General features: G+C 38.2%; 2 protein-coding genes across 2 annotated transcripts in view; one reads left to right on the forward strand and one right to left on the reverse strand.

Moving 5' to 3' along the window:
* Positions 1–11,114, forward strand: part of LOC132114523 (semaphorin-3B-like) — a 28,749-nt gene extending 17,635 nt beyond the window's left edge. Inside the window, exons 3-18 of the mRNA XM_059522681.1 lie at positions 44–201; positions 1,248–1,310; positions 5,567–5,686; positions 5,788–5,881; positions 5,970–6,089; positions 6,291–6,433; positions 6,556–6,670; positions 6,772–6,841; positions 7,241–7,385; positions 7,643–7,862; positions 7,954–8,042; positions 8,208–8,249; positions 8,369–8,526; positions 8,735–8,790; positions 9,448–9,587; positions 9,781–11,114. Coding sequence (XP_059378664.1) covers positions 44–201; positions 1,248–1,310; positions 5,567–5,686; positions 5,788–5,881; positions 5,970–6,089; positions 6,291–6,433; positions 6,556–6,670; positions 6,772–6,841; positions 7,241–7,385; positions 7,643–7,862; positions 7,954–8,042; positions 8,208–8,249; positions 8,369–8,526; positions 8,735–8,790; positions 9,448–9,587; positions 9,781–10,266 — 2,219 coding nt within the window. The 3' untranslated portion in view covers positions 10,267–11,114. The remainder of the gene's footprint in view (positions 1–43; positions 202–1,247; positions 1,311–5,566; positions 5,687–5,787; positions 5,882–5,969; positions 6,090–6,290; positions 6,434–6,555; positions 6,671–6,771; positions 6,842–7,240; positions 7,386–7,642; positions 7,863–7,953; positions 8,043–8,207; positions 8,250–8,368; positions 8,527–8,734; positions 8,791–9,447; positions 9,588–9,780) is intronic.
* A 2,869-nt stretch (positions 11,115–13,983) lies between these two features.
* The window catches only part of LOC132114536 (semaphorin-3G-like), a 29,859-nt gene continuing 18,637 nt past the window's right edge, over positions 13,984–25,205 (reverse strand). Inside the window, exons 4-15 of the mRNA XM_059522702.1 lie at positions 24,699–24,818; positions 22,248–22,338; positions 21,370–21,486; positions 20,656–20,804; positions 19,618–19,732; positions 19,433–19,502; positions 18,946–19,322; positions 18,762–18,853; positions 18,395–18,436; positions 17,427–17,652; positions 16,743–16,876; positions 13,984–16,465 (exon numbers count right to left, since the gene is read on the reverse strand). Coding sequence (XP_059378685.1) covers positions 15,998–16,465; positions 16,743–16,876; positions 17,427–17,652; positions 18,395–18,436; positions 18,762–18,853; positions 18,946–19,322; positions 19,433–19,502; positions 19,618–19,732; positions 20,656–20,804; positions 21,370–21,486; positions 22,248–22,338; positions 24,699–24,818 — 2,001 coding nt within the window. The 3' untranslated portion in view covers positions 13,984–15,997. The remainder of the gene's footprint in view (positions 16,466–16,742; positions 16,877–17,426; positions 17,653–18,394; positions 18,437–18,761; positions 18,854–18,945; positions 19,323–19,432; positions 19,503–19,617; positions 19,733–20,655; positions 20,805–21,369; positions 21,487–22,247; positions 22,339–24,698; positions 24,819–25,205) is intronic.

Below are 25,205 nucleotides of genomic sequence, written 5' to 3' on the forward strand. Positions count from 1 at the left end.
GTTTCTATGTTTAACTCTTTGTGTTTTCATGTTTTTTTTCCAGACCTCCAGCAGTTTAACGGCATTAAGCGGTTTGACTTGGAGCGTTCGTGTTGTTTTAGAACTCTCCTATTGGACGAGGAGAGGGGGCGACTATTTGTTGGAGCTCGTAACTTTCTGTTATCTCTCAGTCTCGACAACATCAGTAAACAGGAACAGAAGGTACAGCACACTCCTTACTCCTTACTCCATCCAAAATGTAAGTGTGAATGGAAACAGTCTTCCCTTCTGTACTGTGTTTCTCTCTTCAGCTAATTAAGTTTTAAACAAATGTGTAACCCTGTCAATCATAGCTCACTGATATACAGCATAAGCATCCTGGGGACAGTTTCACAAAAATATTCCTCGGAAGAGGAATTTAATTTAATTGTATTAAATGCAATTCTTGAAAATTTCTTCAGATATTCACAAATATTTGAAGAATAAATTGACTATGATTGTATACTACACTGAGAATGAGGTATTACTCATTACAAACACCCTACAATCTAATTATGTATATAATAACATATATACATCATCATAACAATAATGTTTTATTTCAATTTCCTTATTTTATTTTATTTTTTGCTTTTCTGGAATGCAAAATATTCTTATCTTTATTCTTAAATTGGAATAAGAAGAAAATATGAGTAATTTTATTCTTAAGAATGTTTGCTTATTTAACTCCTATGCATACATTTACTTAAATGAAGTAGTCTAGTGTTTATACCTGGAATTAACAAATGAAATGATTACAATAAAGTGATTGGATTTTTTTATAACCCATTTTTGTGCCTCTCACATTTGATTAGATTGTGTGTGCATTTATGCTAGAGATCCAGTCAGGAAGCCTTAGCATTTATTTTTTGTAAAATTAATCAGTCTTTAAAGTCATGCCACATTATTTATAGTGGTCAAGTAAACATGTGAATGACAGAATGATGGATTTTTATTTCTTTAGGAAGGAAAAAGAATGAATGATTAGTGAGAGTTGTCAGTCACTGTGTACTGGCTTTAGGCTCATGCAAGCACGCACAGGTGTGATTAAGGGAAATATGTCCAGATGTGTGTGCATTTGTGTATCGCCCCTGGACATGTTTTAACTGTGTCTCTGATGGGGTTCAGTGAGAATGTCCCTCAAGCTACTGAACACGTCTATCCCTGCAAAGGTCCTAACCTTTAGCCAAAACTCTTCCTCTCTTCTGGACTCTTTCTCACTCTCTCAGATTTACTGGCCAGCACCTGTTGACTGGAGAGAAGAATGCAACTGGGCAGGGAAAGACATCAATGTAAGTGTCTGCAATAATCAGATCTTGTGGTCACCAACACACCCGGTCTACCATCTATCACTACCATCTCTCCTATGAGCTGCTTACACACAAACACACACTTAAGCTATTAGCACTGCTATCACAAATATCTCTTCCAAACGGCTCCAACATGAACAGATATAAATCAGTGTAGAGCCAAGGTTTTCAATCAGGAGTCTGTGGGGTCTATGAAAATACTTAAAAAAAAAAAAAAAAATGTTTTTTTTTTTTTTTCAAAGTTTTATAATATTGTTGGACACTTGCTTATCTGATAAGCATTATATATTGTAGTAACAGTTTTAGTTAGTTTTCTGATGAACGTTGTAATAAGGTGTTACTGATTAAAATCTGATGTTTTTATATTTAGTGAGGGTCCATAGGTTTGTTAAGAGTCTAGGTCTATAAAGGTTAATAACTCCTGGCATGGAGTGATTTAGAATAGAATAGATGTATATAAAGGCTTATAGAAATATAGAATTAGAATTAAAAATATATTTAAGAATATTTTTATTCAGCAAAGATGCTTTAAATTGATCAACATGTTTGTGAAGAGGTCATAATTCATGTTTTTAGTGTGTGTGTGTGTGTGTGTGTTATCTGGGGTGTTAAGCGGATATGTGTGGGATGTTTTTGGACACGGTGTCTGTCTGAATGGCTCTTTATTGTAAAGGCTGTGTAAAGTTGTGTAACTTCAAAATATGTGTGTGTTGGGCTTCATTCTGATGTGGGTAACTGACTGAGGTCAGCTGACAATGAGAACTGACACAAACAGTGTTGCCAGATTGGGCGGCTTCCCGCCCGATTGGGCGGTTTGAATTTGATTGTGCGGGTAAAAATTGTCTTGGGCGGGTGGACAAAATTTGGGCTGGTTTGGGGTCAGTTTGGCGGTTTTCAAAAACATAAATTGTATAGGCTAATTGGCTAACAAACAAGCTCAAGTGTGCATATACTGCATCTGAACAGTCATCACGTTGTTATAAACTGCAGTGCAGAGGTGCTGACACTGATGTGGACATCGCGGCCGTACTTTTAGCCAATCACTAGTGATCTACAGACACACGTGATGATTCATGAGCAATAACGGATCTAATTTTAATTGTATGAACTGTATGAGTGATCATAATGCCTAAATATATGTTACATGGTAAAGAGTGGGAGAGTGTTTTAACACTCAAAACGTGAATTACACCTGTTGAGGGAAAGATGACCCCAAGACTCTAATATTACTGCAACTCCTAAAATAGAGCAGTTAAATTATTTAATTTATAACATAATCTATTTATATCTAATCTATATCTAAACTATCTTGTCTTTTATCTTTTAAACAGTACAGATTGGTATATCTTCTTAGTTTTGACTGTGCAAATGTAATGTTCTACAATATGAACTTCACAAAAGACTAAAGCCCCTATTAGGGCGGTATCGTTTCTCATGTGGACCGCTGTGAAAATAAATTTACATACCACCTCAGTGATAAACTCATGGATTCGGATGGCGATTATTATTGTTGTTGTTAATTTTCATACAGTATTTATCAATGAATGACAACACAGTTTTGACTGTTATATGTGTGCATAAACAAGTGTGAAATAGCTACCTAATTACGTTGCTTTTTCCTATCACTTAAAATTCTGACTGTTGACATTGAAAGTGATGCATATGTTTTTTCGAGGGTATCAGTAAATCAATTGTAAATCAATCAAATGTTTTGACGGTGACTGATTGCATAACCTATTTTAATCATATTCGGTAATTGTCTAATGTATTTGCCGCCATTTGATCCATGGGAAATTTATCTAACGTTATTATTTATTATTTAGTTTTAAGGAGTTAAAATGGCTCTTAACACCTTTGACTGACATGCTGTATCACATTATTTTGTTAGTTAAAGTTTTGGGCGGATTTTTGTTGGAGTGGGCGGGTTTTTGTGAGCTTTTGGGCTGGAAATCGTCCATCCAATCTGGCAACACTGGACACAAACAGACTTTGTTCAGTGCGCTGACCTCTGAGTTGACCCTCATTACATGTAGGTGTGTAGGACGGCAGGGACAGAACCAGACCTCCATGAATAAAGACTTAAGATTTTCCCTGGGATTCTCCCACTGACCTTTCACTTTCTCATGCTTCTCTCCTTTGTTCTGTCTCTCAGTCTAAACTCCTGATTTCTCACTCAGTATTGCTTTCAGTTTACTCACTTCTCTGCAACTCTGTCTTTCAGTGTCTTTATGTCCTACTTCTTTCTCACTGTTTCAGTCTCTGGCACACAACCACAGCTCATAGTGCTCACATCTGTTAAGCCTGAAACACCCAAGCCGACGACGCCGACGAACTATCGCTGATGAAAGCCAACTGTGTTGTCGCCTCGCGTCGGGGTAAAAAGCTGCACTTGAACACACGAGAGAACTACTGCCGACTGTTAGGTAGAATGCGCGTTCTGCGCCTGCGTGTAAATGAGACAACTGTCTATTTCTGCAGATATATTCGTCATTCAAAAAGGGAAACTGACGCTGTCGGCTGAAGTTATACAAACCGTAAACAAAGCAGCGCGTGCTTACTGTTTTGAATATTAATCCTGCTAAACACTTTCTTTATTCCACTCCTCTCGTGTTAATATTGAAATATTCGCCAAGGAACAATCAGGTAAGATGACATATCATTAGAACAGCCTCTATCTGTACCGTTTTGACTTTGCTTGCTGTTTTGCTATTTTTCTCGTCCACTGACTCGTTCACTAAGCTGAACAGACACAAAAACTGCTCGACGGCCGACCGTCGGCTTGGTGTGTTCCAGGCTTTAAGCTCCAAAATGACAAAATACCAAGCTGTAGATGCTGATGTTCTCTGACTAAATGTGGTCAATCACACAGGGATCCAATGATCAGGCTCATAAAAGGTCAAAGTTGAAAGTTCACCACAAATTCACACACACATACTGTATATGGCTTATTCCTCCTGAGAGACACTGTTCATTTTAAAGCTCTGTCTCTTTCTTTCCCTCGCATTCTTTCTTTTTTCTTTGTCTCGTGGGCTCACTTCAAAGAGCCCATCAGCACACACACACGCACACACACACACACACACACCTAACACATCCTTCCCTTATTGAGGGCTGTAAAGCTCTTGAAACAGAAGCCCTAGTGTGTGTATACAAGAGGTATAGAGAAAGACCCTTTTCTGTATAAACACAGTTTGTCAGCAACTTAATTGGTGTTCGATGATTCTATCCCCCCCCCCCCCCCCCCCCACCGTACAACACACACACTCTTCACAGGGTGTGTTAAGCTCAAAGAGAGACCTTTGTTCTCCACAAGCCGTGTATGTGTGTGTCTGTGTGAGTTTGTGTGCAGGGTTTAAGCATGGCAGGAGGGCACATGTCAATCACATCTTTCTGTAAAGGTAATGGAGAGGTTACACAAAACACAAACAACACACACATCTTTTAATCTAGCATGATTATGCTGCCTGCTTAGATACCTTGTTTTTGCCATATTCCATAAATGCATTACAACGATGAGTAAATTCTGCTGTCTATTCTTGTTTCATTTCATCTTGTCTCTTCACTAGTTCTCTCGTCTAGTCTCTTCTTTGCTGCTGTCTTTCATATTCAAATTCAACTGAGCTCTATGGTTATCTCTGATTTGTCTTCCCTTCTCTGGTTATGTCCTCTCACCTCATCCTTGTCTCATCTCGTCTTTTCACATCTCATGTCCCTCCTTTTCGTCTCATTTCGGCCCTTCTCTCCTCTTCCACATTTGCTCTCTGTGCTTCGTCCCTGCATCCTCTCCCACTACCCTGGAATCTGGATATTCCCGCTCCCTCCTGTTGTCGTAGTGATTCCAGGCACTGGAATTCCGTGGAAATTCGGCATGCTCCAGCGAGCACATTCACAAGGGAAATGAGAAACAGAGAGATTATATGTGTCCATGAGTGTCAGCTGAACAGTCAACGTGTCTTTGTTTTTATGTGTGCAAGTGATTACAGAGAGTTCCGGAATTAAAGCGAGCTCATGTCAGACTGTTGTCAAGGATATGTAACAAATGAAGTTTTGTTTCTGATCCGCCCCATACATGGTCCCTTAAGAGAAAGATATGTGTGTGTGTTTTTGTGTCTGCCTTTGACTCTGAGCTACTAATATTCAGTGTAGATGTTGACAGTTTCCCTGTCTGACAGATGAACTAGTGAAAGTATGTAAAATATGTCTTTCATCAAATTGATTTGTGCGTGTATGTTTTGCAGACGGACTGCGTTAACTATGTGAAAGTGCTACACCACTACAATCGGACTCACTTGTACGCCTGTGGGACAGGGGCTTTCCACCCCTCCTGTGCGTATGTGGAGGTGGGACAGAAGATAGAGGTAAGTGTGTGAGCATCTGGATGCATGTGTGTGTGGAATACAGCCCCAGTTTGACTTTCAGTTGGCCAGATACACTGCTTCGTTTTCCTTTATCTCTATAGGATCATGTGTTTAAAATCGACCCCTCTATGGTAGAAGATGGAAAAGGAAAGAGTCCATACGACCCACGCCACACATCAGCATCTGTTCTAATTGGTTAGCTGCCACTGTTCAACTCTCTGTCTTACATTTAGATTCTGTTACGTCATGTCTAAACAGTAGTCATTTCTACATCATCATATAGGTGATGAGCTTTATGCAGGCGTGGCCACTGATTTAATGGGACGGGACTTTACTATCTTTCGAAGCATGGGACAAAGGCCCTCCATACGAACAGAACCACATGATTCTCGCTGGCTCAATGGTGCGTATATGTAGGAGAGGTTATCTTAAACAAATGATTGATTTATTTATTTTGCATAAAGTAAAAAATCAGGGTGATACGAAACGAAAATTCTTGAAAAGAGAACATTCAATTTTATATCTTAATCTTCCATTATAATTTGCAATACATATATTTTTTTTGTATAATAACAATGAACCCTATGATAATGCTGTTTTTCAGAGCCCAAGTTTATAGCAGCAGTTGGGGTTCCAGAGAGTGAGAATCCTGATGATGATAAAGTCTTCTTCTTCTTCAGAGAAACTGCTGTAGAAGCTCAGGGATTTGGGAAGGTTACATATTCCAGGATTGGTCAGCTGTGCAGGGTTAGGAGCAGGATTTATCAGCGCTGTTTTATATGTTTTTACTCCTAATGGCCTTTGGCTGCAGTTGATCATTTTGACTTAAATTAATGTTTGTTTGTTTTTGTTTTTTTGTTTTTTTACAGAACGATATGGGAGGACAGCGCAGCCTAGTAAATAAGTGGACAACATTTCTAAAGGCCCGTCTGGTGTGTTCTGTACCAGGCAATGATGGCACTGAAACACATTTTGATGAACTTAGTAAGAACTCTCTCGCTCACACACAGACTCTAGGCTTAAATTATGCTGTTATAACTGACAATTGCATTTCATTGCCGTCTGACCTTTGTCTGGACCTTTAGGGGATGTGTTCCTGCTGCAGACCCGTGACCGAAAGAACCCGCTGATCTACACCGTCTTTACCACCTCAAGGTCAGAGTTCATCAAAGGGTGTGGTTTAAAGGCTTAGCTCACCCCAAAAGGTTCAGTTCTGTTATCGTTTACTAATCCTCATGTCATTCCAAACCTGTATAACTATATTTATTTTGTAGAACACAAAATTAAATATTTGGCTAAATGTATTCTTTTTTTTCTCCAAAGTCATTGGGGTCCAGTATTATTTTGGACCCTAGTGACTTTAATATGAACAAAAGCAATTCTTCAAAATAGCTCTTTTTTTGTTCCACAGAAGAAAGTAAGTCATATGAAAAGGCATGATTTTCATTTAAATTAAAACGAAAGAAAAAAGAAAGGCCAAAATACTTGAACTCAGCATTTGTGTGACTATTTTATCTCCCTGTAGTGTAAAGTGTGTGTGTTTGTGTCTTACAGTAGCGTATTTCAAGGTTCTGCGGTGTGTCTCTACACCATGAATGACATTCGCCGGGCATTTTTAGGACCTTTTGCCCATAAAGAGGGATCCAATTATCAATGGGTTCCATTCCAGGGTAAAGTGCCGTACCCTCGGCCAGGCATGGTGAGAACAGTGTGCTCGTATCTCACATTTAAACTATAGTTCAAAGGTTTTTTTTTTCTTAATGAACGGTACTTTAAATAAATAGAAGCATCAATGCCATTTCAAAACAAGTTTGTGGGAATATACATTTGTTTTTGTGATTGTTAGAAAAGCATGAGTAGATATAGATTAGTCATTAACTGTTCATAGGTTTGGACTTGCTGATGTAGACGGATTGTGTCTCTGATTCTACACATATCTCTTTCTCTCTTCCTCAGTGTCCCAGTAAAACCTTTGGGAGTTTTGAGTCCACTAAAGGTTTCCCTGATAATGTAATCCAGTTTGCAAGGCACCATCCATTAATGTTTAATCCAGTCACTCCACTGGGAGACCGGCCGCTGTTCCTGCGCACTGGAATCCCATTCACCTTCACTCAGATTACTGTAGACCGGGTCAACGCAGCTGATGGACACTACGATGTAATGTTCATTGGCACAGGTAGAATATTGAGTATTGGCAAATACTCTCTAGACTAAACTATCTTTGCTGGTTGTGGCTTTGGTTAAAGTCTCTCTCCGTCTCTCTGCAGATATCGGCTCTGTGCTGAAGGTGATCTCTGTGCCCAAGGGAAGCTGGAGTAACACAGAGCTTCTGCTAGAGGAGCTTCAGCTCTTCAAGGTGAGAGGATTGTGTGTGTGTAAAATTGCAAACAGTTTTTTTTTTTAGTTTAGTTTCTTGTTTTAAGTAAGTCTTTAGCAATTATGCTTCACTTTACATTTAAAGAAAATATCCTAAAATTAAAATAAAATATCTGTAAAACCAGCTCTTGTGTGCTTGTTGCAGGATTCTTCATCTATTATCAGCATGCAGATTTCCTCTAAACGGGTGAGAATGTGTCTTTGTTTTAAAAAAATATATGCAGATTAGCTATTTTTAAACAGTATTACAGAAACACATGAAAGCAGCGCATTAGTGAATCATGTGATTATTTTCTCTCTCTACAGCAACAGCTGTATGTTGGCTCGGACGCAGGTGTTGTCCAGGTGCCTCTGCACCGCTGCAGTATGTACGGTAAAGCTTGTGCCGAGTGCTGCCTGGCTCGAGATCCATACTGTGCCTGGGACGGACACACTTGCACACGCTACCTACCAAACACAAAACGGTACAGCTTCAGTCATGCTTGCCATACAAGGCTTTATTCATACACATGTACAGTGGAGTCTAAAATGTTGTGACCACATAGAAAACCTGGGTATTTTTACTACTGGTCTCTAACTGTTGTACCCCACTGCATTTCACAGTCAAACCTGAAGAAGTATGTTATGCTAAGACTTTTTAATATGTTTGTGTATGTGTATTTATGTGTGTAGGAGGTTCCGGCGTCAGGATGTGAGGAATGGGGATCCTAATGCACTCTGCTCAGGAGGTAATACTGCAGAACCTCTGTCAGCCTCTAAGAGGAGCCATTTCTCTGTTCTCACTACTGCGCAGTTATTCAGTCACAATGTGAATTTAAGCAGTGATTCTTAACTGGTGGGACACAAATCAGCACATGAGTATCAGAGTTAAAAATCCACTACAATTAAAAACAAATGGAAAAGACATTAAATTGATCAAAAGTGACAAAAATACTTTTAAATTGAAATTCTGTTTCAAATAAATGCTGTTATTTTGAAGTTTCCATGTATAAGAGAATTCTGGCAAAAAGCTAAATGCAGAAGCCAACATAGGGTCATCCGACATCATTTCATCCCAAAAAAGTAAAATAAAATACAACCCAATTGCAAAAACAAATACAAGTTTGGTCACAGTGTCCATATAATATTGTGATGTATAAATTAACTTGAAGCATTTAAAACAATTTTATTGTGTATTCTACAGAAAATTCGTATTCATTTTAATACTGCCAATATAACATAAAAATAATAAACGTCTTATTGCTATTGACAAGAATTTTAATATCAGTGCATTATACACATTATTGAGTCTATGCAAATCACAAATTTCAGTCTTCAGTCTAATATGAGGAACTAGATTGTCTAATGCCTTATCTTAATCTCTTCTACATTGGGATGTTTTGCAGACCATCAGAAGCAGCGTGTTCTGGAGAAGAGGCTGTATGCTGTGGATGGAAGCAGCTCCTTCCTGGAATGCATCCCGAAATCATTACAGGCCCAGATTACATGGACCTATCAGAGGCATCCGGAAACCTCCCGGGAGGAGGTGAGAGAGAGGAGAGAGCAGGCTGGGGCAGATACTGTATGTGGGGTTATTATGAGAAAGACAGATACAGACAGCATTGATAAGAGATGATAAATGTGTGTCTTTGTTTGATTTAATAACTTTCACTCTCTCTCTCCTATCAGTGCGGTTATATCTGATACTTGATGCATTTAGTGTGTGTGTGTAATTACAGGTTCGTTTAGATGAGCGTGTTTTGCTGACTGAGCGAGGCCTGTTGCTAAGGCGAGCCGTGCGTAGAGACAGCGGTGTGTATCAGTGTCATGCAATGGAACACGGATTCACCCAGACTATCCTCGCGATCACGTTGGAGATTTTGCCTTTGGCTGGCTCCGCCCCTTCAGCTCCTATCCCTCGCAGCCCCGCCCACTCCCACGCCAATCACGGGCAGTCTACCAATCAAAAGCTGTGGTACAGGGACTTCATGCAGTTGGTGGATCACCCAAACTTAAACACGGTCGACCAGATCTGCGAGCAAGTTTGGTCACGCAAGCACAGCCTATCAGGGAAGAGCTCTCCAGATACAGCCAATAAGGCACCGGTTCATGACCCGCTGCACTCTAAAAAGTGGAAGCACCTGAAGGAAGTGAGGAAAGGGCGAAATCGCAGAACACATGATGGGAGACCTGCCCTCAGATCGCCGCGGAGCACTGGAGAGTAACAAGGGATGAGAGACGGACTGACGGGAGCAAAAACCACTGGAAGTGGACAGATTCTCATACAGCATCTCTTTTATTGACTGTTTATCACCTGCTCTGCTTCTCGTTACCCCTGTGATGACACTCCACTGCTTGTCTCTATTTACTCGATTGCCCTCATCTCAAGTCTGAAGACTCAATCTAGTGCCCCCATGACCCCAATCCCACTGCTGCCAGCATCTATTACTCCTGATTTTATTCAGAAAACCACGCTCCATCCAGTTCATCTAAATACTAACACAAAGTCAAGGTCCTAAAATCCCAAATATCCCTTTGAATTGTAACAGGAAAAGCATTGATCGGAAATTGAGGACCCAAAGGCGTGCATGAACTATGTAAACACAGGCTCTTGTGGACACACATTGAGTAAATACATGCATCCTCTTGTTTTCATCTGGTTGTTTGTGCAACATGTGTTCTGTATATTAGATTCTTCTGTCACTTTGGCCCTGAAACAGAGACCTCACAGACCCTTGACTCACCAGCACCAGATGAACACCATCACTCTTCTGTCACTGCTTGAAGACTTAAAACAAGATTTCAAGCAAACATAAGGAGAAGAAACTTTTGCAGATTTGTGATCTGGTAAGGTTGTAGCTACTGTAAGAGTGTTTAAGTAAATGTTTTTTTATGTAACGGTAATTATATACCTTGCAAGCCTAAAGAGGTCACTGAGCTTTACATTTCTAGCGGTTCTGTAAAGTAACAAAGGTGAACTATTTTGATTTACTAAGTAATGTTTCAGGTGTTCTGATTATGTGTTGAATGAGACCGAGTTGGACACAACATTAATGTACGGGGGCATTATGGGTAGAATTAATATACAGAGAAACCATTTTAGATTAGACAAAAATCTGAAAAGTTATGCATATGTGTCTGTGTAAGAAAGATGTTCCTGCTATTTATACAGCTCTACCATATACAGTATGTTAACCGTTGATAAAAATAAGCCTTCTGTGAGCATTATATACTGGAAGAGCACGGCTAATGTATTATGTTTGTGTTCTTTGTCGGTCTGAGGGCCCTCATCTGGTGTCTGTGGGTATTTATGGTTTCTGTTGAGTCAGGGTTGAGATTGGCATTGTAAAAAAATCAGTTCCGATTAATTTTTTAATGGATGTGAAAATGTTTTGAGTGGAACTGGCGGCTTATCATGTGGTAGTATTTATATCCATTTTCTAAGTAGTTTTTTTGCATGACTTAAAACATCTTGATGAGTGTTTTTTTTACACAGTGGGAAGACCATGTTTTAAAAGATTATTGAGATTATCTCTTGTTTTCAACATATATTTATGGCGCGATAAGCTAATGTGTTGTGGTGGTTTGAGATAAAACTGACCTACATGTGTAATGTCCATTTTGATAGAGGAGAATATGAGAACATCCTTGTGTGTATATTTTGAAATAATTTCCTTTCTTTGGAATACATATTTAAAGACCTAACCTAAAATAATTCTAAAGTAACTATTTGGGTCATTTAAAAGACTATTCAAACAGCATTTCAAACTCATCTGATTTTCTTACTAGTATTTGTGACGCTTCTCATCTTTTGAAAGAGAGTGTAAGAAAAGAGCGTGGGTGTGTGTGTGTCTCAATGTAAGAGAGGCTCTCTATGTGTTTGTGTTATTAAATATTCAGATTTCTGTACATTGGGGGAAAGTGTGTTGCATTTTGTGAACGTCAACAAAAGGCCAAAGTTGACATTAACACTGTATTATTCTCTGTGGAATGTTGCATCAGACTGTAAATGATTAACACAATAAAACATACATTTACTTAGAATAACTCCTCAGTTTTATTTTTTATAGAGCAAGAGTAAGAATTTAAGAAAAAAAAAGCTTTTTTATGCAGTAGCGCGATCTCACCACTCGAGCGCGCTGCTGTGCATGCTGTGTTTATACAAATAATCGTACCCTATGAAATATTCTGTTAAAAGCGTACAGATTTCATAGGGTACGATTATTTGTATAAAAAACTAAAATAAAAATATAATTGAAAAAGTAATTCATTAAAAAAAAAAAGTAGAAAAAATATATAATAAACGAGTGAAGGAAATATGTTGAGCATCACATTATTGGCCAAAAAAATAAAACAACGTGCAATAATTATGAAATTCTTTCTGTTTTTTAATATATTATTTGTATTATTATTTTAGTTGTATTATTGAATATGCTTATAAAGACAATATAAAACATGACCACCTGCTACACATTTTCCATTCTGTCTGCTAACTGGTAATGTTCCTTTCTGTGACAGCTGTAATGATTGATGATTCTAATTACTTTTAATTAACTCTTCATAGGACTTCTTAACCCCTCTGACTCTCATTAGAAGTGTTGACTTAAGAATACAGGGGGACAGATCTTCTCACTGACTCACCTATAGATTCTTGCACTTGTATTCATTCTGTTTCTTTTCTGCCTTTCTTTCGCGCTCTCTCTCTCTCTCTCTCTCACTCTGACCTCAGACCAGACAGAGCAGGAGAGTTCAGAGAGGAGGCTGACAAAACAAACCCAAACCATGATGAGATGAGCGGAGAGAGATGAGTTTGTAGCTACATAGGAAAACACACCTCCCTGAACAATGAAAATGAGTTAAGAATTAATTGGGCTTCAGAAAATATTATATTTGTGGATTATTACAAGGGTTGTGGGAAAAGAAAGAAATGCGTATGTGTGTTTAAAGCTGAACTAAACTGTTTGTAATGAGGCCCCTTGATAGTGGTTGAGTGAACATGGTCTCTCCATTCCTACTTTTTTCAGTCTGCATTATTCTGTAAATGACTGAATGTTTATTTTTACTCAGCTTTGCTGCTCAGTATAGTGTTATACAGGCCTGGACACACTGGTATGTCCGACTGGACCTTGATGGTGTTTGTCTATGTTTCTAAACAGGAAGTGGGTCATTGGTGTGCGTCAGTGGTGATCAGTGTTCCTGCAGCTGCTGTGATTTACTGTTTACAGCAGTCTTCACTGAACGAGTTCAGTGCACTTCAGATAGATGTGAGGCTGTGATGGCAGACTTTGGAGATGACTCTCTAAATGTAAAGGTTTTCATGCTGTTCAATGGAAAAATCCTAAATGAATTTACTTTATGAAAATTCACGACTGAGTTCTCTGTTGTGCTCGTAAGCAGAACTTGCTGCAATGTTGGAACTTCCCAGTATGTACTAAGCTGTTGCTCAAGTGCTATGAGTGTATCTAAATGATTAAATCCAAAAAAAAAAAAGTAAATGTAAGGTGTTATTTATGGCTTGGTTATTTAAGCTTGTTTCTGTTACAGTTATATGATGCAACCATATCCACCTGCTAACTACATCACATATAAACGCACATTAGAGCCTCATTTAGCTGGTGTTTCGATTCTGATTTTTATTGCTCTTTTACTGTGCTCTGTTCTCCAGCAGCAATATATATATCACAACACAGGTGCTTGTTCTTAATGTCGAGCCTCATACTGACTAATGACACTAACGTATGACCTCACTTGAATAGAGTCATTTATAAATTGAGGAGCACTGACAAAGACAATCTCAGGAGACAAATACCTTTTCAGTTCAGCATGATAAACCAGCAAATGTTGGAAAACATAAAAGAAACATCTGTAATGCTGAACGGTCACACCCAACCCCTGGGTGCCTCTAAGAGGGGTCGCTCTGAGCTGACCTTATCGCTTTCCAAGGACGCGATGTGAAAGACAAACCCAGAAAACTCTCTGTTAAAAGTTTTTTATTTATGTATCACTGAACCAAACACAGGTCGGAGTTTTCTGCATGCAAGAATCCCTTTTAAATAACATAAATATATCAGACACACTAGCTAAAACAATGTATTGGTCTTGTGTGTATTTTATTTACAAAGAAAATGAGCTAAAATCAAAACGACTGATTTAAAGACAGTGAAAAAGAGGAATTGTGCTGTTGATGTTATTGGAGTTACAAAACTCCTTTCAGATTATTGTTTTAATATTGTATTTAAAAAAAAAAACTAATGACACAAGCAGTTCAAATCAGAGCAGTGCTGCTGTACATTCACAAAAAGCAGTTTCAGTGCAACTAGTCTATGCAGTCAGTCATGTCAGGGCACTGAAGAGAAAATTATAAGTGAGCTTGTTTCTTTTTCTCGATTTGCTCCAGCGGTTTGCAAATTTTTCCCTGAAGTTCTGAAAAGACACTGGAGAAAGTTTGCAGCCAAACGGTTGCTCTCCAGGAAAGATTTGTAGAAACAACTACGTTTTTTAGAGAAAGCTGTATTTTTTTCCAGACCTTTCTAAATATAAATAAACAAATGGTTCAAGTGATGCAGGAGTTTTTAGTCTAGGTGTACAAAGAAACAAGTGAACTGGAGTAAGTGAACAGCGAGACAGGACACAGATGTTCATATCAAGGCCACTGCAGCTGCTGAACAGCGTTTGAAAGAATAAATAGTAAAACATCAACTGTCTAATTTACATTAGAGTTTGCTATATATTTAAAACTTGGAAATACTTTATAATAAGGTTCAGTTTGTGAGTGATGTACAGTCAGGTGGTCGTCGTGGAAAAATTACAGTTTTTCACCGAAGAAATAAACAAGTGCACATGACACGGCAGTTATATTGCAGTAATATTAAGTTCAGTCATGTTCACTATGACTGAAAACTGACACGCAAAATGGCACCATTAGCGTTTCTGTGAAAAAAGAAAGCGAAAGTCTGTAGTGAAGTACTTAGGCTAGTTTTAGTTACAGTGTTGCCATGGACGACAGAATGCTGTGATTGACCAATCAGAGTTGTGTATTATAACGAGCCACATAATAACATGAAAACTGAACAATTTTTACAGCATTTATTAGTTAAGGTTAATGTTAATTTATAAATATATCATTGTTCATTGATAATTCACATTCATAATAAATTAATATGATTTTATACAATGTGAAAAAAACAAGCATGTAATAAAAAATTTTTTTAAAATGTAAAAACCAAGATTGATAAATGCTGTAAAATTCATTGTTATTTCATGTTAGCTAATGTATTAAGTTATAAATCATACCTTACTATAAAGTATTACCAAAACTTTAGATCACAAAAACTGAAAAGAAAACGAACCCTGTACAAAGTTCTGAAGCTCATGACTGCAATGTGTTTCAAGATGATTAAGAACAAAGTCAGTTCTGTTGAAGTCTCAACGGTCGTCACCCTATGATTCAGTTACTAGAAAATAGTCTAATTAGTCCAAACTTTTATTTCTTTACAGCTTAATGTACCGGCAAGCTGAGTTTTGTTGAATGCTGCCATAGTTCTCAGTTGAGAAAAAGTCTCTGAGTATTACACTCAGCTGTATCATAGCCAGATGTATCTTAAATGAATGTATGTTTCTTGGCACCTGTTATAGCAGGGGCAGCGCTCCAATCTACTAGTTCCATTAGTTCCAGTAAAAAGGTTTTGCAGCTGCTGTGTGAGATGTGTAAAATCAGCCATGGTCTACTGTGAGATGATGAGAGCCGGCTGCCATGGTCACAGGAACTTTTGGAAAGGACGCTCAAGAATGCTCTAATTAACACAGAGAGATCTTGGATTGTTAGACACAAAACCCATAATATTTTACATCACCACAAACAAAAACAAGTATGCTTATGCGTGTGTGTATGAGAGCATCTAAAAATCACGTCCACTTTCTATTGGAAGTCCATATTGCTTCATGTGGCTCTGTATTTTACTCTTGTGAGTGGAGGTCCCGTGGAGAGCGGATTCGGGATTCTCCTGTGCTCTTTTGGACTCGTGCTCTCCGCACAGAGTCCTGCGCTTGCCGATATTTGTCCATCATGTTTTTGTGTTTGCGTCTCAGCTTCTCATTACACCAAACACGTTCACAGTACTGCTCCACCTGCGGCAGGTTTGAAGGACCAATCAGCTGCAAGACATCCTTGAACCACATCCTGGCTGGGCCACGATTGGTAGAGACTGTGTTGGCAGGGCACGGCGACCATACTTTATATTTGCTGTTACGTGACAGGAGGTCCAAAAGGGTGTCGGTGTGTAAGACGTCCAACCAGAAGCGTGCGAGGGTTCGTGTGAATCCGTGTTCCCGAGATCGACACACATAGATGCCTTCGTCCTGACGGAGCACACGGCGGAACAACAAACCATCGTCTGTCTTAGTGATACGTTCATCCAATACCACCTAAACAGAGGAAAAGAGAAATTAGTGGAATTTGATAAAAAAAAATCTGTCACTTTCTCAAATAAAACAAACTTAAAATAATAAATTTCATAATTAAACAAAATGGGATATTCCAACAAAGAGTGCGAACTTTACTTTTCTTTGGAGTGACTTTACAACAACTGCTCCCAAGATTAATTTCAGTGTTCAGTGGACATGTTCCAAGTTTTCCAGCCAGAATGTATCCACATTTTAAACAGAACTGATATATTTTTTAATAATTAAATCAACAAAACACCTCCTCTATGTAGTCATCTCTCTGAATGTGCCATGTGACCGTGGCCTGTGGCGATCGAGGGATGCACTCCAGGAAGGTGCTGTTGTTTTCAGTGCCGTAAGCGACCCGTTCTTCAGTCAGCTCCAGGTCCTCCACTGCAGAGAGAAACACATGATGGTTCAAACTGACACTTGTGCACAGTCACACAACATGGTTCATTGTAAGATCAGTCCAGGATTATAAGTGTGCACATACATATATATTCCCTTTTCATCACCAACATTCTAATCTTTGGCATGCTATCACTCAAGCACTCATCACTCACACCTCTTTTGTTCTTTCCTCTCATTCTCTCTTTTCTGTGATGAGTGATAAAGAGTGATCTGCCTGTTCACCTATCACACTATCAGTTACTGTATTTCACACCGAACAGAGAGTCCCACTGGAGTGAGATTGCCCTTCAAACCCTATTAATCTTCCTAACAGACGAGCTCAAAGGTGAACTGAAGTTTCTAATGCTAACGATTAAACAATTTTACTTAAAATCTCTGAAGGAATTGCTCTTCTCCTGCAATTTCACATCAGTGAGCTCTTTGACATGTAAATGCAATTGAAATTCACTCAGGAGGCCGCTGGTGTATTGACATTCACGCAGCAAGGCTGCACTCAGTTAAGAATGCTGTCATTTCTTTCCTTCTTTCTTACCGCTGGGGTTTTGGTCCATGCACTGCAGTGCTGGGTTTGCATGTTTGATGTCCTGTCTTCGGTAACGTCGTTTTGTGTTTGGCAGGTAGCGTGTGCAGGTGTGTCCGTCCCAGGCACAGTATGGATCTCGAGCCAGGCAGCACTCGGCACAAGCTTTACCGTACATACTGCAGCGGTGCAGAGGCACCTGGACAACACCTGTCTGTGAACCCACAAACAGAGTTTGCTGGAAGAGAGAGAGAAAAAAAACATTTTGGTTCCATTTTCCACAGAGATATTGCAGTTCACCCAAAAACCATATTCTTCATTATTTAGTCAAACATCATATCATTCCAAACACTTTTACACAAAAGGAGATGTTTAGGAGAATGCCCTGGCTGCTATTTTCCGTATAAAAGTGAATAAGGACTGGTGTTGTCAAGTTCTAAAAAGGCTTAAAAAAAAAAGCAGCATAAAAGTGGTCAATATGACCAAACTTTGTAACTATTTAATACAAATTTTATAAAAACCAATCAACCAAGACTGTCATACCTGGTACAATTAGTATTGAGGAACTGTGTGTATGTTTGAATGAGGAGCTAAGTGTGAATCCCTTTTTTGAATTACATTCAAAAACATCATGAGTTTGGAATGATTTGTGTGTAACTAAATTTAAATGATGACAATTTGTATTTTTGTGTGAGGAGATGCTTTAACTCATGTGGCTCCAGGACTTTCTATGAAGTAAGTGAACTGTCAGACGGTTTGGATATAAAGAACCTGGTTCATGATGAATAACTTAGCAACTGGTTGTTTTGCATGAATGTTTTATTGCTTTGGAGTCAAAAAGCAGAGTCCCATTTCTCTGCACATAGTAAAAACCTCCTTGGGAATTTTGTGGGAAATGATTTTATGGTGCTGCTTCTGTTACTTAGCTTACATTAATTTGCTGGAACAATATAGTGAGAGTGCATGAAGCATGAACTTACCCTTTTCACAGATATGTCCATGGAGGTTATGGGAGTGGGTACCTGCAGATAAATATCATGAGAAACACAACTTAAGATATGCATACATACACATATACACTAATGTTAAAAAGTTTGGGGCCAGTAAGATTTTTTGAGAGTTTATAATATTGCAAAAGAATGCTAATGTAAATAAATGCTGTTCATTTGAAATTTTATCAGAGAATCTTGAAAAAAAATAAGAATCAAAATTTCACAAAAAATATTAAGCAGCACAACTATGGTATAATGCCGCTATGGTATAATGGATGAAAATTCAGCTATTGTCATGAACAGACAAATAAATGCACACATCATTACACATACACACATTTTTTAGCTCACAGACCTTGAACACCTGCATTTCCTCCAGAGTGATCTCTTCGTTGGTGAGAGAGTTACTGTTTTCAAGTACGATAACCTTTAGCACAGTCCCAATATCTGCAGAGGTCAAAGGTTACAGTTATTCAATCAGTCAGCCAGGGTTATAAACATACTTGAGTGTTAATTGAAGTGATGACAATCTGTCTTACCAGTGCCGATGAACATGACATCATAGTATCCGTCCTCGGCCTGTGTGCGGTCTACGGTGATGTGTGTGAGCCTGTATGGGGCGCTGGTGCGGAGCAGCAGTGGTTGCCGTTGTGATGGGTAAATGGGACGCCACATTAGTGGGTGTGTTCGAGCAAATTGCAGAACAGCATCTGGAAACTCCAGTGTGCTACGGAAGGCACGACCAGGCTGAGCCGTGATCTTACTAGGGCACACTCCTGGTCTCGGGTAAGGGACTCGTCCTTCATAAGGTCCCCACTGATAGTCCGGCCTTTCTTTATGAGCAAATGGCCCATTAAATGCTTCACGGATATCAGCCATACTATACACACACACTGCATAGCCCTGAAACACATTACTAGAGAGAGAAAATATTCTGTTAAACTTACATACTCCTTATTCATGAAACAGTTCACCCAAAAATAACACAGATAAACAGATGTGCTTTCAGTGGGATTTGAGACGGACCTGATGGTTCTGAATATTGCGTAGATCTCTGGATTGGTTTCATCTTTGGTCCTTAACAGAAACACATCCTCTGCAAGACAAACACATACAGTCAAAGATCACACAAGGGGGGTTTAGACATCAAAACGATTTCAAGTTTATATAACATTGTACATAAAAAGGCGTGTATGTGTTTACTGTCTCACCCAGCTGGTGAAAGTGTGTTTGGATGCCGTGAGGTCCAGGAACAGAACACACCAGTCGGGCTTTAATAAATGTGCTCCACTTATTCACCAGAACCCTCTGCCCACCCACATCATTCTGAAACCACATAAACAATAAAACATGAAGTGCTGAATTCACTTCTGGACAACAGATCGACAAAAAGTCAAGTATCATTTACCCCCAGACCACACACAATGAATGCTGGGTAAAACAAACTACCCCTGCGTCTCATTTTGTATACTATCCGTCCTAAGTAGTATGCAATATAATAATTAGTGCATTCCAAATCATAGTGCATTGAAACTAGTATACAAAAAGTGTTTCCCACAATACCTAGTACAGCGGAGTTTGTGACAGTTCTCATTTGACTTTTTCATCTGAAGTGGTTTAATTAACGGGGTCACAACCCAAACCCCTGTAATCTGAACCCTGTTTATACATAAACATTCAGTTGTAACCATTCCCATTGGAACAAGTATGGTTCAATATCACAAAATATCACAGGGCAGCTGCAGTTATGGAGATTATGGCACCATAGGGGAAATTCTGTAACAGATTCCCAAAAAGCAATGCAGCTGGTTTTACCGTGTCGAGGACACATGGGTGGCGTAAAGGATCCTAAATCTGTGTAATCAGTATTTGTGGAGATAATCACCTTCTCTGCAGTATAAGAGAGTGTGTGTGTGATTTGGGAATGTGCTGAAGTTGAACAATGAATAGAATTCAAAGTGACAGTAATGTGCAATTGACCCTGGCCCTTTGGACACTGACCTCTGAATAACAGAGGGAGATTTGTACTGCTCCCCTTACTCTACAGAGCCTTGTGTATTAGTGTGTGTATGTGTGTGTCTGTGTGAACTGGGCTAATCGGTGAGTGTGTGTGTGTGTGATTCAGAGGCATGTAAACCATCCAGCAGCTGTGCACAGTTGGTTGAAAAGGCTAGAAGCATTCCAGTATACTGTCCTACTTGTGCCTGGATGTACTGTATGTATGTGGTATTCGTTGTAGTTTGTCTCACCACACACAATCTTCCAATGCGTGTGTGTATGGCTCCTTCATCGTCTCGCTCTGCAGTCTCTGTTGCTCTTTCAGTGAAGAAGAAATACATTTTATCATCATCTCTGTCTGCACTGTCAGGAATGAGGTGGGCCGCAATAAACCTGGGCTCTGTATGTGCACAAACACACACAGACACAGACACACTATTATAATGCATATCCGATTGCTGGAAGTATGTAGTATATCATTCCAATCTGACTAATGATTTTGAGAAATCATTACTAAATAGGTGTTCCATCAAAGAGCACTTTTGTTCCAGGATTTAAAATATGGAAATACATTATAAAACATTGTAAATTCTATTTTAAATATGAATAAAGACTAAATATCTATTGCAACATTTATTGTGTGAAAATGGCATAACACATTTTACACAAATTATAAATAATACTAAAATTGCTTATTTCCACCAATGTTTTTTTGTAATATTTGTATAATAATATCTCAAATCCTTTTTTTTATTTTAGTCGAATTTATAGATATTTTGTTAACAAAAATAATTTTTTTCAAGTTTTAATTTCAATAATAACACTGATTTCATAATAATACTATAATAACTGATATACAATAATAATAGTTTTGCTACAAATAAAATGTATTAATGTCACCATCCTTTCCACCATAAAATGTTATAAAACACATAAGAAATAAGACTGAAAATGTAACTCTTTACCATGTAGGATTCTCTGATCCATCTCTGTTCTCATTGGCGAGCGAGTCCCTAAACCTCTCAAAATCACAGAGTCTCTCCCCAAAAAATCTGCAGTCAGACCGGTGTACAGCTCTCCACCTGAGAGAGAGAGAGAGAGAGAGAGAGAGAGAGAGAGAGCATTGAAGGTCAGTGCAGAGAACACAATCTCTTACATGAGAGGAAGGAAAAGAAAACAATTATATGCCCCATTGTACAATTTTTCATTAAATCATGTTATCAGCTTGAAAACACACTCACACACGCCTACTGTATAAATCAGGTGAGACCTAATATGGGCTACAGTCAAAAGTTTTTTTCAAGTCACACACACTTCATCATCTAAAATGAGATCATACCATTTTACTGTTTTTTTTTTTGTATTATTATTATAATTAAACCATGTTTAACTCATGAGTACAATGTGTCAGTGTGTGAAAGTATCTCCGAGTTCACTTACATGCAATTTAAAAAATCTGTCCTGAAAAGTATTGCATCTGGCAAAATGTCCATCGAGGTAAGCCAAGATTGTGCAATGTTGTAAATACACACATACACACTGGGAGATGTGTCTGTGCCACAGAAGACTGTAACACACCCATGAACATACATACAGAAGACCCCTACAACACTAAACCTGGACTGAAGAACACCTCAAATTCTTCCATCAGAGCAGTCAATCTACAACAGGACATAATCTCAGTGAAAACTGACAAGCAGAAACCTCCACCCATCACACAAGAGCCAAAACACACACACACACACACACACACACAAACGTGCTCAGACATACATGTTAACACACAACACAAGCATGCAGTGGCATGAACATTGATGCTGAAACTTAACACACTGAAATGTACCTGTGAATGTGCTTGCAAAGGGTAGTTTGGGGTCATGGGGACATTTCCCCCTCCCATTCTGTACCGTGGTGCGATCCAAACTGAACACATGCTGCCAACAAGAAGTCAGAAAATTCACATCAATTTAACAACTCAAAAATAAACTTGAGCTCACAAATGTCTGAATTTCTTTTGCTTGTGAAGAAATATATTATTTATTTTTACAATACAGGGATTAATAATGTTCAGTTTGGGATATTAGAGACCCCAAGGCCAACTAAATATTTCTAAAGATATATTTATTATTGTAGATCAGTTTAATATTTCCTGACTTGTCCTCACCTTAACTGATTATAATCAAAACTAATAGCTTAAAAAATGTCACAATACATTACTTTGGGATCTTAGAGACCACGGGTGTAAAAATGTGAAGTCTGAAATGGAAACATGATCTGATGTACACTACTGTTCAGAGGGCTGTAAGATTCTTTTGGAAGATGCAGACTAGGCTGCATTTATTTGATCAAAAACACAGTAGAAATATGAATATTGTGGATTATTATTGCAGTTCGTATTGTAATAATTTAAAATGTAATGCATTCCTGTTATGACAAAGCTGAATTTTCATCAGTCATTAGTTGAGTCTTCAGTGTCGCCTGATCATTCAGAAATCATTTTAATACACTGATTTGGTGCTCAATAGATATTTCTTCTTATTATCAATGCTGAAAGCAGTTGTGCTGCATAATATTTTTTACTTGAAAAATAATTTATTGTAACATTAAGTTTTTGCTGTCAATTCAGCTCAGTTTAAAGTATTGATTGCTTACTGACCCCACACTTTTGCTATTTTCTACTAGTTTATTGTAATTTGCATCAAACTGACCCCAAACAGAAATAACAGTGTTGGGGTTTAGCTAACTAAAATTAGCAACACTACTAACTTTTACTTGCTACAATTATCAGTAGCATCAATGTACTTCAACTGGTTTTATAATAGCATAGCTCTTTAAGTAATTAACTGCTTTTTCCAACAAGTACCAGAGTAGCATTACGCAACGCTACATCATTGTTTTTCTAGTCATGGTCTATTATACACATAGCTTTACAGCCAGAAGAGCTGAAGCAATGACTGTGCTCTCATACACAATCCCTTTTCTCTTTGTTATACTGTATGCAGCACTGGGAAACAAAACATTTTAGTGAAATTGTTTGTTCAGATTTAAATTTACCCAATTCAAATAAATTGTATCTGTTTATCAAATTATATTTATCTGTTCACCGTAATTGATATTTTTTGTGCCAGATCAATACAAAATTGATTACACAATTAAAGGGATATCAAATTGTTCTTCTGTTGAATATAGATTAAAATATTTTAACGTCTTAAGTCACTGGGGTATATTTTTAGCAATAGCCCAAAAAACATTGTATGGGTCAAAATTATAGATTTTTCCTTTTATGCCAAAAATCATTAGGATATTAAGTAAAGATCATGTTCTATAAATATATTTTGTAAATTTCCTACCGTAAATATATCAAAATGTAATCTTTGATTAGTAATATGCATTGCTAAGAATTCATTTGGCCAACTTCAAAGACTGATTTTCTCAGTATTTCGATTTTTTTGCACCTTCAGATTTTAGACTTTCAAACAGTTGTATCTCGGCCAAATATTGTCCGGTCCTAATAAACTATACATCAATGGAAAGCTTATTTATTTAGCTTGTAATCTCAACTGGTTTTGTGGTTCAGGTTCACATAGTTTGAAGAATGTTGGTAAGCAAACAGTTGCTTGTATCCATTGACTAACAGTTTTTTTTTCTTTCATATTCAACAGAAGAAAGAAACTCACACAGGTTTAGAACAACATGAGGGTGAGTAAGTGATCTTTTTTTTTTTTTTTACACTTTTGGCTAACTATCCCTTTACATAGTATCATCTGACTTTGAGTTTCTAGACAGTACCATATCATAAATCTGAACTGTACTTCTAGTAGTGCAGTAGTTTTTACTGTCATTGATGTTAGACACTCTATGGGTGTGTCCAGTGGTGCCAAAGACAGAATAAACCTCTGGTGCCAGTTTAGTTTCACAATGTAGTAATGCCTATTTGTCAGACAACTGTGGCACCCCGTGTGGTGACACACCAGTCAAAACACCTCAAAGGAAGTAAAGAGCAGCTCTCTAATGCCAGAATAGTCATTCTATTCAGAATAGACACACACATTATTTCTCTTTTTCTATCCTCTGCTCTGAATCCTCTGAATTAATGTGTGTTTGTGTGTTTTTGCTTCGTATCTTCTCTCATGATCTAGTCTTGGCCTTAAGGGCTGACCTGTTGGTTGGGGATCTCTGAGCTTAAACAATTAGGTCTCTGATATACAGTACATAAGTAAATGAGATCTTCCTGATGGGCACACACAAACACACTAGGTGTGAAGCAGTGGGAGGGAGTATTTGTGTGTGTTACCTCTCCGCGGTGTCCAACAATCACATATGCACACACGGGTTGGAAAGCTCCAGTTCCACAGGCCAGTAGATGAGTGCGGTTAAATGGCTGCAACAACCGTACAAAGTTTGCACACTCCGTCTGTACCAAACATACACATAAAAAGAGTTCATATTAAAATGTTTGGTGGCAACTGAGGGTACAATCTTGATTATTACAGCACAATTGCTTTTAATAATTTCATAAGTTATATGGTCCTCTTCAGCAAAACAGCGAACAGAATATAACACATTTATAATTATCAATTTGTGTAATTAGATATATCAGCCACACATTAAGATTATATTTCCAACAAAAATATATTCAAATAAAATAGTGTAACAGTGTATAGTGTTCCTGTAGCTCAAACCTGGAGCAACGCTAAGGTCACAGGTTCAGTTCCCAGGGAAATGATGTTTTGGGAATTGCTTACACAAACATACATGGACACTGAGGTGAAATCATCAAATGCAGTTCATGATCATAAGG

The sequence above is a fragment of the Carassius carassius genome, chromosome 34 (assembly GCF_963082965.1).
Source record: "Carassius carassius chromosome 34, fCarCar2.1, whole genome shotgun sequence".
NCBI lineage: Eukaryota > Metazoa > Chordata > Actinopteri > Cypriniformes > Cyprinidae > Carassius > Carassius carassius.